This window comes from Xenopus laevis, chromosome 9_10S (genome assembly GCF_017654675.1).
Source record: "Xenopus laevis strain J_2021 chromosome 9_10S, Xenopus_laevis_v10.1, whole genome shotgun sequence".
NCBI lineage: Eukaryota > Metazoa > Chordata > Amphibia > Anura > Pipidae > Xenopus > Xenopus laevis.
Window position 1 is genome coordinate 43688395 of NC_054388.1, and position 14302 is coordinate 43702696.

General features: G+C 43.2%; 1 protein-coding gene across 2 annotated transcripts in view; it reads left to right on the forward strand.

The window, feature by feature from the left end:
* Positions 1-11398, forward strand: part of LOC108702845 (tubulin-specific chaperone D-like) — a 124302-nt gene extending 112904 nt beyond the window's left edge. For both annotated transcript variants that reach the window (XM_041578731.1, XM_041578730.1), the window contains 5 exons: positions 744-833; positions 1372-1459; positions 2992-3101; positions 8735-8819; positions 11100-11398. In XM_041578731.1, coding sequence (XP_041434665.1) covers positions 744-833; positions 1372-1459; positions 2992-3101; positions 8735-8819; positions 11100-11114 — 388 coding nt within the window. In that variant the 3' untranslated portion in view covers positions 11115-11398. The remainder of the gene's footprint in view (positions 1-743; positions 834-1371; positions 1460-2991; positions 3102-8734; positions 8820-11099) is intronic.
* The last annotated feature ends 2904 nt before the right edge of the window (positions 11399-14302 follow it).

Sequence of the window (14302 nt, forward strand, 5' to 3'; positions counted from 1 at the left end):
GGTGAGATTTGGGGTGAGTGTTTATTAGTGCCCTGGGTACCCCTGAAACTATAGCAGGGTGACTGTTACCCCAATGTTTCTATATATCTGTAACCTTGCTATGGGCTGAGGTGCCCAGCCTAAGGGCTGTTAGGGAGAGATATTTTTTTGGTGTCATTTCCAATCAAAGTGAATTAGATCTTTATGTTTCATACTCTGGCAACAGAGAACAGATTAACTATGAATCCATGAAGTAGATGCCTCTCCTTTGTTCTTAGTTGCGGCTAATTCTGCACCTAATGAGGTGCCGCTGGAACCAATCATATTTCATTATCATTCCTAAGAGTCGCCTGAACAGGGTAATTTCAGAAGGAAGAATTATCCTAGGTTTGGACATGATAAAGATGAAAAAAACATGTTGATCTTGCCATAGATGGTAACTTTAGAAGGATTTCTGGCCATTTAAGTGGAATTAGCAAATTGAGGTCAGGTGCAAATTATTATCCATGATTTGGCTAAATGTAATGAAAAATATCTAAAAGAGCCATTTCCTGGACATAAAATAACCAACTGCAGCCAATGAGGAATGACAGATAAAATTAGTATATCTCCCCTAGTCTGAGGTCATTGGGTAAGTCTTGTTTATGTTCTGATACTTGCTGAACACCTGCAGCTGAATAAACATCACAGCCATCTTGTTCTCTTCTTTGAGTCTGAAGTGCTACATTTTCATGAGTCTGATGTGCTACATTTTCTCCCTGTAGACACCCGTTTGCCCCTGACTTACTGTCCCTTTGCAAAGAAGAGATCAAGAAATCTAAAGACACCCAGAAGCTGATATCCAGTATAGGCGTGTAAGTAGCTTGGGTGCTCCATATTGTGAATGTTATATCCAACCATAGCAATTAACTGATAGAAACATACATGATGCAACTCCAGGCAGCAGTGCTGCTATCCATACAAGCTATATATGATAATACATCAATTAGCTGTACAATTTACAGTAACAGCCCTACTGGGTTTCAGTGCCAAAAACATTCAGGAGAGGGAACGGGACACCTGGTAGAGACTGCCTGGGCTTGTCCGAGCCGCTCACTGTTAGGCGTTTATTTGCTAACAATAAAACACTTGCTTGGAAGGAAAGGGGCACCTGCCAGAACCCAACTTGTCACCCCAGATGAACACAAGCACTTTTCTCATTATTTATTCTTAAAGCTACCAATAGAAACCATCTTTCTGTCTGGATGGGTCCCATTGAAATATTCATGTTACTTATATGATTCTGTTATTGCAAGGCCAATGAGTAGTTGTGTGTGTGTGTTTAGAACACACTATTGCACAGTACCTGTGCTGCTTTTTCTCCCTTTATATGTGTTGTTTATTCCCTTCCAGCTTCTGTGGCCTGATCCAGTTCCCCGGTGATATCCGAAAGGAAGTTCTGTTTCAGCTGTTGCTTCTGGTTTGCCATCCATTCCCAACAGTAAATGCCACATCTTCTAATCCTCATTGTACAGTGGATGTCATGCACCCACAGCACCCCTGTGTTTGTCAAATTAGATCAGGCTACCCTGAAGGTTTAATAATCGAATAAAAACTCCAGGCGGTCATTCTTCCATTGTCCTTACTCCAGATTGCACAGACATTTCCTCTTACTGGTCTCCATTCCAGTCAATGTCATATTTACAGGGTTTAGTGGGTGAGCAAAGCATTCCGCAAATGGGAGTTAAAATCAATAAAGTACTACGGTATTAAAATAACAAACAAGCATCAGTTACAGATGTATTTCCTGCTTTATGACATGTGTAGTCATCTGACGCGTTTCATGCCTCTCTCTGGCACTTCATCAGAGGTTGTGCCAGATGAAGTGCCTCTGATGAAGTGCCAGAGATGCATGAAACGTGTCAGGTGACTACACAAGTCTATTTATTGATTTTAACTCCCATTTGCGGAATGCTTTTCTCACCCACTAAACCCTGTACCCTGAAGGTTTAGCTTCCCTTTAATATTTATCTCATCATCCCAGAACCCTCTAACTTGTCTGGACTGAGAATCAAAATAGGCCCTGGCATTTCAGGTACACAGAGGCCCAAACAGCCCCCACCAGCCCACTAAATGCTGACTTTCTACGGCACCCTATAGCAGCCCCTCTGGCATATGCCAGAACCCACAGATTGCCAGTCCGGGCCTGCTTGTACGTACATTACTGGGGCGGGTCAAATAGGGTTCAGTGCAGCCGGCTGCTCGATTGAAACAGCATTTTGTCAATGTAATAAAATGCCAATTATGGAAGAGGGAGACATAATATATTTCTTGGAATTCTGTCAACCATGTTGATTTTGGATTCCATTTCCATGGCTCATACTGCAGTCAGGCAGCAAGTAGCTCTCTGCTGAAGAGAAAATGTGAGCCTTGGAGTGTAATAATTCTTCATTTAATGGGGCCTCATTGGGTGGGGAGTGTAATTCAGTCCTATGGACAATGTAAGGTCATGCAGGTAAAATCCAGGTTTAGGTACTGGCACTGAAAGAGTTAAAGGGATGGTTCACCTTTAAATTAACTTTTAGTATGTTATTAAATGGCCAGTTCTAAGCAACTTTTCATTATTTATTTTTTATAGCTTTTAAATTATTCACCTTCTTGACGCTTTCCAGCTTTCAGATGGGGGTCACTGACCCCCATATTTAAATTCCAATGCATGGTTGCTGGGGTAATTTGGACCCTAGCAACCAGATTGCTGTGAAATTTCTGCCTGGAGAGCTGCTGAATAAAAAGCTAAATAACTCAAAAACCACAAATAATAAAAAATGAAAACCAATGGCAAATTCTCTTAGAATATCACTCTCTACGTCATACTAAAAGTTAAAAGTGAACAACCCCTTTAATAGTAATAGTACTGTACGGAATTCAAATGGTCCAGGCGTCTAACCCTTTCACATCAGGCGCAGAGGCCAAACCTAGAGAGGCAAGCTGGGTGAGACAGAAAGGCTTTATTAATTGCTTCCCTCTCTGCAGATCAGAAAGAAAACAGCCAGTGAGGTGTACGAGATGCTCATTACATACGAAGATGTGGTCGAACCAGAAATTTTGGACGAAGTCATGACTGTACTGAGTGACACCACTTGGTGAGTAGCCCCCCTTCAGCAGCACTCTGCTTGCTTTAATGGGACACTGCCAAAAAACACTTTGTCAGTGGTGGAGCACAGCGCTATATTCCCAGACTGGTGGACTATAGGTCTCCACGAGCTGATATAAGCTGCTGACAGATTGTATGGATGTGTATAGGGGGCCTCCGATGGGTTTGCCTGATCGATATATCTGGCCGAAAGGTTTCTCAGTTGTGCCTATGATAACGTATCAGCGGATACGAAACGCATTAGGCTCTGGCTGTTGTCAGGCTGCGAGAAGCAGATCTGCTCTCCATTTGCTCTGCATTCACACACAGGCTGAGGTCAGCCCAAATACTGACCTCAACTTCAGCTCCGCTGTGTGTGAGCACATACAGGCTGATCCGAATCAAATCAATGGAGCTGGAGCACTGAGCAGATCTGACCATAGCCTAAAAGGCAACAACCTGCAGTCGCTTAGCCTACCACCTTGTGTTTTTGCAGTTTTCCTTGACCCAGATGCATCTCAGCAGATAATATGAGATGTTTATGTAAAATGCAACATAATAGGAGTCTGGGACCATAGACTGGACTGAAAAACAGGAGAGCAGGAGCTAGTATATAAAGTATATATTATTTATGTGTTCAGAATAATTGCAGTCAGGCCCGGATTTGTGGAAAGGCCACAAAGGCCTGGGCCTAGGGCGGCAGAATTTTATGGGGACAGCATGCCACTCCAACCACACCTGCATTGGTAAAGAATCACCAGGGATTCGCAGGAGATACAGTACTTTTTAAAATTTCCTGTTCCCCAATCACCAGTTCTCCAGACCCGATGCTGAAAATTTTCACATGTGCACAAAGGAAGGGGAGCAGATGGGGCGATAAACAGCAGTGGGCTTAGGGACGCCTGCTATGTAAATCTGGCCCTACTTTCAAAAAGTAAATAAAGCTCAAAATCCTTATAATAACTTTTATTTCCATACACACAAATGCATTGGGAACACTGCACATTCTATTCCAAATCAAAACATGAAGAAAAATGTATCACATTTGTGTTATTCCTTTACAGAAAGTGAAGAAAGGGGGAATATACCGCTGTTCCAAAAAATAGCCGTGTCTGTATTCTTCTTTACAATCTCATTCACTGTATCAACTGAAAATTGTTTCAAGATTTAATAAAGAACTAATATTTAGTTGTATAAGCAGTGTTTCTTAGTTGTATGGAGTCCACCAACTTCTGGCACCTGTTACATTCCACAATTCTTCTGAATTTCTTGCTTTTGCCTCACAAACAGCATTTTTGATGTCACCCCACAAGTTTTCTATTGGATTAAGGTCCAGGGATTGGACTGGCCACTCCATAACATCAATCTTGTTGGTCTGGAACCAAGATGTTGCTCATTTACTGGTGTGTTTGGGGTCATTGTCTTGTTGAAACTCCCATTTCACGGGAATTTCCTCTTCAGCATAAGGCAACATGACCTCTTCAAGTATTTGATGTATTGAAACTGATCCATGATCCCTGGTATGTGATAAATAGACCCAGGGATTGGGCTGGCCACTCCATAACGTCAATCTTGTTGGTCTGGAACCAAGATGTTGCTTGTTTACTGGTGTGTTTGGGGTTGTTGTCTTGTTGAAACATGGTATGTGATAAATAGGCCCAACACCATAGTATGAGAAACATCCCCATATCATGATGCTTGTGCCACCATGTTTCACTGTCTTCACACTGTACTGTCACTTGAATTCAGTGTTTGGGGGTCGTCTGACAAACTGTCCACAAAATGTTAGGCCATTTCTCTTTAGTCTAGTCAATGTGTTTTTTGGCAAATTGTAATCTCTTTTTGTAGCAATGGGACTTTGTGGGGGCTTCTTGTTGATAGCTTGGCTTCACATCTTCAGATCTTCCTTGATCTTCCTGGAGCTGATCATTGGAAGAGTCTTTGCCATTTTGGCTATTCGTCTATCCATTCGTATGGTCGTTTTCTATTTTCTTCCACATCTTTCAGGTTTCTGAAACTATGTCTGGAACAAGCCATTTTACTCAGAGAGATGAACATTTGCTCCTTCCTTCCTTTAATAAGGTCCGTAATTGACACCTGTTTTTTCCCAGAATGAATGACCTCACTAATTGAACTCCACACTGCTATTATATGGAACAAACTATTATTATTTTGAACACTGCTATTATTTGAAACAAGCCTCAATTGAAGGGGACCCGTCACCCAAAAAAATTATTTCAAATCCGATTTTATCATGTTAGTCAAGCAAAATGAACTTTAATTACACTGTATAAATTATTTGAATCTTGTTTCCATCAGTCTGGGAATTCATAATTATAACAAGCAGGTAGGAGCCATTTTGTGGACACTGTTATTAAGACAACCCTTGCATCATCTCAGAATCTTGTTTGTGCACCAGAATGGGGGACCTGATGTCCATCCCAATGCCCTGGCTACACAATTAAATGGTTAAGAGAACGGGGGAATGTGGGGAGAGCAGTGACATCTAGAAAGTGCTGAATGGAAAGTGAAAGTAATTGCTTGCCCTGCCTCTATGCCTAGGTATAGAGGAGGGGCAGACAATATTTGATTGACAGCTGAGATTTGTAAATGAGTTTACAACAGCTATGAATGCTTTAATAAAAAAAAGAAATTGGATTTCATATTTAATTTGAAAAGGACTTGATTTTTCGGTCTGGGTAACGGGTCCACTTCAATTACACAGAATCAGCAGCATGTCATGACTGGCGACGTTTCGCTAGCGTTACTTCGACAATGGGAGCAATTAAAAGCAAAGATTTGCTAACGTTTATTTCTGCCTAGCGCAAATTCGCTAAAGGTCTTGCACTCAGGTTAATTTGCATATGGCTGTAAATTTAAAGTTGAATGGACGTATATGTTGCAGCAAATACATTAAATGACACAAGTCCAGGAAACCTTAATTAAGACAATAGCGTTGTTATAATGCCCTACACATGAGCCCACTGTATAGTTAATGTTCCATATGTTAGAAAATGTATGGGGGAACCCAGTTACCCCCCCCCAAAAAAAAGGCGCCAGTGTTTTTTGGACTAAAAAATATGATGTATGTAACAGAAGAGGAAGATCTATGTACTCCAGTGCACATCGCCTGGTGTAAGCTGGCGAAGCCAAGTCTGGCGAAAAGAGGTAAAATCCGCATTTCATTCAATTTGTGGAGTAACGTCCATTCGCCAGGGCGTAAATTTGCCTGACGATAGAGTGTGAATGACCGCTAGCGTCGGTCTCTTTCGCTAGCAAAGTGACACCTGTACCCATTAGTAAATTGACGATGTCCCTGCAGGCGGTAATGATAGCGAATTGACGCTAGCGTTAGCCACTTTGCCTTCGAATAAATCTGCCCCATAGTGTCCTGGAACTGTCTAAGGGAAAACATGTGGCAGCTCCCATCCATATGTTTAAATATAAATATACAGTGGAGGAATATTCTGGGCACACAATAAGCTATACCCTCATACTGTACTTTCTTAGGTCTCAGAATTTAGCTGTAGTGATGGGCGAATTTATTCGCCAGGCGCGAATTCGCGGCGAATATGCGCGATTCGCGGCAGGCGAATAAATTCGCGAAACGCCCGCGAAAATTCGCGTAAAAAATTTGCAGGCGTCAAATTTTTTTTTTCGAAAAAACGGACGCCGGCGTCAAAAACGGGCGCCGGCATCAAAAACGGGCGCCGGCGTCAAAAACGAGACGCCGGCGCCGTTTCGCGAATTTTTCGCAGTTTCGCGAATTTCGCACGAAATTCGCGAATTTTTCGGCGAAGCGAAACGGCGCAAATTCGCCCATCACTATTTAGCTGCTGTTGCTCCAATCCTTCTGTGATTCTTAGAAGTGACTTGTGTATAACATCTCCATATGTAACCTCACTTGTAGCTCTGTGGGTCTGAGACCCATTTGAGGGAATGTAATAAAAGTTTGTGAAAAACCTATTCACAATGCAAAAAGTTATGCCTTTGCTTGAACAAGTTTTGCTTTGCGTGAATTCAATATAGCTTTTACGAACCCGGAAACTTCCGACAAGGGAAGAAGGTTTGCGAATTTTATAGTCTGCACCAGGGACGGACTGGGAGTAAAAAGCAGCCAGGGCAAAAAAATTGAAGCAGCCCACAGAATGATTTTCAGCCCCATGTGACATTAGCCGATAGGGGACTAAAAAGAAGTTTTTGTTGGACAATTGCTTGCATCCTCCAAGTAATATGTAGTAGCACGTCTAAGGGCAAGGCCAGACGTGGCGTTTTTGCGTTGCATTTTTAAAAAAGAACAGCCAGGCGTAAATACGCCACTGAAACCACACGTGACCGTCAACATGCGTTTTTCAGCATGTAGGATTCTTTTCCCAACATGCACTTCTCATTGTTCTCATTGTTCTAATTGAATTTGGACGCCATATTTAAAATACGCTGCATATTTACATAAAGTGTGGTTTCAAACGTGCAGATCCCATAGAGTCTATTGATTTGGTAGTTTCTTGACGTATTGGCGTTTCTGCTAAAAAATGCCAATACTGGCGTCCTGTGGTGGATTTCAGCTTGCAAGTGCCCTGTGTGAATTGCCATAGTGCGTTTTCCCTTAGTTTAAGTGGTAGTGCAGTTTATGCGTATTTACGCCTGGCTGTTCTTTTTTAAAAACGCAACTAGAAAACGCTGCAAAAACACCATGTCTGGCCTTGCCCTAAAAACACTGTAACTGATTTTAGCTCTGATTTGTAGACAACATTAAAAAGATTTGCAATGGGACATAATACAACTGTTGGAGGAGAATGATGCATACTGCGCTTTCATCAGAGTATATAAAATACATGAGTTAGATGCATGAAAACAAGAAATCATATAGCCGGCTCAGATTTTACATTACAGTAGGATTAGATTTTGTTGGATATTTAAGTCTTTAATACCTACACATTAGGAGCAGCTTTTCAGTGAGTGAATAAAGGGAGAGGGGGGGCTAGGCAGTAACTCTTCTGTCTGCAAACCCTGAGTTCTTGTCCCAACTCCTCACCTGGCAGCACAGCTGTCACTGCTCGGTATTTCTTCTCCCCCCGACCTGCTTGTTGCCGTGGCCCACTGTGACCCCGCCCCCCTTGCTGTGTAGTGCAGGAAATTCATTAGGAGGGGGGAGCGGGAAAGGCAACGAGCAGGCAGTTCCGGCTTTAACGCAGGCTGTATGTATAGAGGTTATCATTCAGCAGCTCACTTTGCGCTCCCCGTGTCTCACAAGCCCGGCTGCTGCTGCTCCATTCTGTTCCTCCCTGCTGCACATGTTTAGAAGCCATGTTGATCCGATCATCTCCATGGCAACAGGGCGCGCGAGAGAGGAACTCGGACCTGAACTTGTGCTTTACTGAAGAGAGCGGCCCATTTTAATTGTGTGTTGAACGGCCCGTCGGGCAATTGCCCGAACACACAGATTGTCAGTCCGGGCCTGGTCTGCACCAGTGCGCATTGAATGCCCAATTAAAATTCACAATGTAATAGTTTAAGAAAGCGTATTACATAGCAAAATGCACATTTGTATTCTTATTTGTGCAAATTGTTTTCTCTTTGCGACTTTTATTACATTCACCCAATAGAGTCTGATGCTAATGTTTTTGGTTTTTTCCCTTTCAGGGAAGCAGACTTGATAATTGTCCGGGAGCAGAGGAACCACCTGTGTGATTTATTGAAAGTGCCCAAACCTTCTCTAGTGACCAAGGTAAGTACCAGGCTTTATTGTACAGGTATGGGACCTTTTATCCAGAATGCCTTTATTTGAAGGTCTTTATTCAGATGCAATACAGCAACGTTTCAGGCTTACCTTAGCCTTTCCTCAAGCTGTAAGCCTGAAACATTGCTGTATTACGTCTGAATAAAGCCCTTCAAATAAATGCTTTTTAAGAACATTTCCATTGGTCTGAATTTGGAGCTTTCTTGATAACGGTTTTCTGGATAACGGATCCCAAACCTGTATATGGACTTGTTAATATGTGAAATTCCCCTTCAATGAAAGCCACCCCCTCTATGATGCAATTATCCAGTGTTGCAACACAAACTAATGTAACCCAGATGGTAGAACCGCCCAATACTCATGATTATCGGCAGGGAATGGCAGGAATTCGCTGGCCACAGATATATGATACTGCAGAACAGTAAGCAGGGAAAATGCCGAGCTCAGCTCTGAGCACACAGCATCGTGTCATTGTGCCGTTTCCATGTCACTGCAATTTATGGGGTGCTCTCAATACTACGGGCGGGTTTAGATTTCACATAGTGTGACGTGTAGGGCCCCTCTGGGTCCCCCTTTCTTATCCACCGTGCATAATTTGGATAAAGTGGGAGTACTGGGTTATATCATACTCATTTCCCTCTGATAGAAGCAGTAAAGCTGGCAAGGGAAACCCACAGTCCTTCAGCTGTTGCTGAACTATAACTTTGCCTGTCATTATTATGAGTGTAGAACAGGGCCGGGCCAAGGTATTTTGGCACCCTAGGCAAGGACTTCAATCAATGCCCCCACCCGGTCCTACATTACCATTTCCCACCTTACCATCAAATTGCACACCCATTATGTTGCCCCATGTACCTGTGCCAGCACCTATCATATTGCCCCATATGTACCTGTGCCAACGGCAGTCAATCTCTCAGATTGCTCCCAAGACCCCAATCTGTACCTGTGCCAGCATAAGACAAAACATCCATCATGTCTGTAATTACGCCAGCAGCAGCCAAAATAATCCATTATATTGCCCCTAATTTGTACCAGTGCCAGCAGAAGCCAAAAATCCATCATAATGCCCCAAACATCTGTGTACCTGTTCCAGCACCTATCATATTACCCCCATTTGTACCTGTGCCAGCAGCAGCCAATCCCTTATATTGCCCCCAATCTGTACCTGTGCCAGCAACAGCCACAAAATCCACAATATTGCCCACAAATATGTACCTGTGCCAGCAGGAGCCAAAAATCCATCATATTGCCCTCAAATATGTACCTGTGCCAGCAGCTGCCAAGAGGGAGGTGGGGAGTGTCAGCAGTACAAATCACAGGCAAGAGGGGGTTGGAATAGGCGGTTTATAAAATTAAAAAACTATTAAAGGCCAAGCAAACCAGGGTTTAAAAAAAGAAAAGAAAACAAGAGCCCCTTAAAAGTGCGCCCCCCCCCATCATGACTGCGCCCTAGGTGGCTGCCTACCCCTAGTTCCGACCCTGGTGTAGAGAGCTGCATCAGCCCAATGTACCACATATTTGTCTACGTGTCTGTATTCAAATTATGCCGACAGCTATCCATATCCACTGAAGGGCTACATCCAGACAAAGGCCTCCGGTTCAACAGCCCTGAATCATATCACTCAGTGGTGTAACTAGATATTACTGGGCCCCACAGCAAATTATTTTCAGGCCCCAAAAATGTCTAGAAGTTGACCTCTTTTGCCAGTATTTATTCAAATTGTATATGAATTATTGCCTCGTGAGACCCCTATACCTCCTGAGGATTGGAAGGACGTTTTCATGGATGGGCACCAACAGTATGCATCTGGCACAGAGAGAGGAAGGAATGTGCACAGATAATAGGAGTTAGATGGTAGTTAGATGGATGCTTCAAAAGGCAGAACAGAGGTGGGTTTTGGCACTGAGCTATACCCCCAGCAGAGGGCTCCAGATGTAAGAGCACTGATTGTGCCAGGCTATGGCAGGAAGCTAAATAGGTTACATTTATATGAAATAGTGTGCATTTCTGTAAGTCAGTGGCCTGATAATATCTCTGCTCCCATCTGCAGGAGAATATCTTAGTGGTGAGTACTTCACTCCCTCACACTCTGCCCCTGCTTAATGACTGACAGTTTTTACTCAGACAGGGGGATCTCTGGCACAGCAACTGCACATCTGTTAGATATTTGATTGTCCAAGGATTCCATACTGGCTTTTATTGTAGTACATGCGCTAGAAAAACACAACTGCAATACAAAGCTGTCACTCCCTCCTTCTCTCTTCCAGGTATCTCCATCCTAATAAGACAAATAAAAACCTGAGAGCAGCGAAACAATGAAGTTCCCAGCAGTGAGTTTCAGGAAGAGATATGCATTGCTCTGGCCTGACCAGTCAGCAGGGACACTTTATCTTGTGCCGTCTGAAATCATGGGTACTGTACATGCAGGATGGGAGTGTGACATGTACACCCACACGCAAAACCTCGTCTGTAGTATATGGGCCCCTACCTCTAGCGCTGAAAGGTTCCGTGTACCAAATATATATATATAAACTACACAGAATATTAAACATGTCTACAAATATAACTGGGTTCCTGCTGATTTCTGTTCTCTCTGCCACTTTAAACCATGTACCAAATCAATTTCATCTCCCTCTAGTGCCAGTCACTCTGCCAATATTGTGAATATACAAAAGGGGGTTTGTGGGAGCACTCATAAGGCTCAGAAAAAATGTATTAAAGTACAATGGAAGTGCTACTGACTTGGCCAAATTAGTGAGTGCACATTCCCTGGGCCCCTAAGTAATTCAGTATATATGCAAGTGCATGTGTTCAATAGTGTGAATAGGCAAAGGAATCCAGAAAAGGCACACATGGCGTTCCCATGCAGGGACAGGGTTAAAATCACCCTCATATTGCTAAATGTTTGCGTGCAAGTGCCAGTCGGGCCCTACAGGAGCCACTGACAGAGAGGAAGCTGTTCTGGACATGCACACCTCATGCACATAAAAGCTGGAAGAGTGTTTGATTCCATTGTGCCTTAGCCCTGGAGGGCACACTCCACTGATTCGCTATGGCCACCCACTCGCCCCTATGCGCCCGGTTTGTTTAATTTTTGTAACAAAAACAAAACATGACATTTCCTATTTTCCCCAGTGAGACCAGAAATAAATATATATAAATTATCTGCTCAGTTAAAGTGATAATAGTCATCTTCTTATATGAGTTCCAGGTAATTCAGGATCTCCTCATGTCCTGAAATAAGGAGAAAGTCATTAGCGCCTACAGATTAAAGCAAGGTTGAGGTAGGTAGTTTGGTGGGATGGAGATGCTGAGAGAAGCTATTTACTGTAATATTTCCTTTATCTGGCTGTATTCTTACTTGCTTGTTAGTTCTGTCCCATCTGATAATTGGCTATGGCTGACTGGACATGGGGGAGCTGGGCCTGGAGGCATCAGACAGTTACCAGGTGGGTGTTTGGTGAGCAGACACACAGGGGGGAGACAGAGGCAGCTTTGTGCCACCAAATCCCACCCACTCTGTGCTCATTTCTTACAATTAGTCACCCCCCCCAACTCGTAAACACATGAAAACCAAACACTTGCACCCCCTCCATAAAAAGAAATATAGAGCACGGCTGCTGCACCGGCTCTCCCTCTCCTGCTGTTTATGGGTGCTGATTTTTGAGTAAATACACATGAAAGGGGTGACTGCTAATGACTCGCTGGATCACTGGAGCAAAACCATCAAAGCAAATGAGTTAATCACTGAAATGCCCAAAATACATTTACTGTTAGACCTGAATATGGCTGGTTACATACAAAGTCGCATGTCAACCTTGGCCGGCCACATGCACACAACAGGAGTCTCGGCTACAATTCCCAGAATTCTCTGACAGGGTAATACCTTTGTACATTATGGTTCTAGAGTGTAAGCTCCTCTGGTAAGAGGAAATTGCAAATATTTATGAAGCTCAGTTCAGCCAGTTTACTGCTATTAGGTTCCTGCACAACTAGATTCCAAAGATGGCACCAGAATTTTAATGTTTCTGTAGTAAGGTTGGAATCAAACCCAAGATGGAAGCACTGCAAGGTAATAGCACTGACCACTGGGTCACCATGCAGTCCACAAAGTTTCATGCCTTTCTGCAGCCTCCAGAGATTGCTCAGTACCAACTATGTGCCACTGGGGCAAGTAATAAATACAAATAACGAAGAGGGCCCATAAAGAGCAGCAGGCTAGCGTGATGGTTACTGGTTGCACCACTGGAGGTGTCAGTTCATATCTGGCCTGGGAAAGATAAGTGAGGTGACGTTATATTTTCCCTTGAGTCCGAATAAAGTATATATAAATTGCTGACACAGTGGCTTACACTTCTACCTCTCTGCCCTAGTGTCCTGAGTTCAATTCCATTATGAAGTTCCCATGTTTTCCCCACAGGTTACTCACTCCCTAGCCTCACTCCCTAGCCTCACTAACACACAGCATTCATACTGACACTGGCACATACTGACACAACATACAAACCCCATGCAGATAATGGTTAAGACTGAAATTGAACTCACGACCCAATTACCAGCAATTATTCATTAGCCCCCGTGCTTTTTTCCTTTTATAGCTCCAACCCACACATCTTTGGCTGGAACTGAACTCAAGACCCAAAATCTACAAGAAGAGAAGACTAACCACTGAGCCACAACATAGGATAGTTGGTTTTACTTTAGATTAGTACTGATAGATCCAGCTTGAACTGGCTCTTAGGACCCAAACACACACAGGAGCACCAATCACACGTGAGATAACTGCTCTTCTTCTGGTTGTGCAGTATAGACTGGAGAGAACATTGTAATTGAACACTTATAGAGGTAGTGATCATTATATAATATCTGATCCTGGCACAGTGGCATGGAGTAGATATTATATAATAACCAATACCTCCAAAGTGATCAATTCTGCTTTACCTGAGTATGATCTACAAGGAGACTGAATGGTTTCCCTTTCACTGATCATCCAAGACTTTAGAGGGAACAGCAGTTTAGTGCTGACTTAATGCACAATCCCATCTACTTCCTTTAACATGATACTGTATTGGCTGCCAGTGCCGGAACTATACAGGGTGTGTGCTAAGGACTCATGGCCTTGGAGTTTGGTGCAGTGGGCCCACAAGCAAAATGGCTACCTGCTGCCCACCAACCATATTCTAATTTGAACTACACAAAACACTACTATTTAACCAAACTCGATGGACTGAACTGTTGGAGTCCCAGTCTCTCCAAAGATGACCAATGTTCTCACTCCTAAAACTGGTCATAGACGCAGAGATCCAATCGTACGAATCATCGTACAATCAGACTTTCCCATCTCTCGACCTGCCACTAACCATGCCGATCAAATAAAGTACAAAAGAACAGATCAGCCGATGGATTCGTACAATCAGATCTTTGCGTCTATGGCCAGCTTAAGAACTATATTTCTGGCATGCAGATGAGC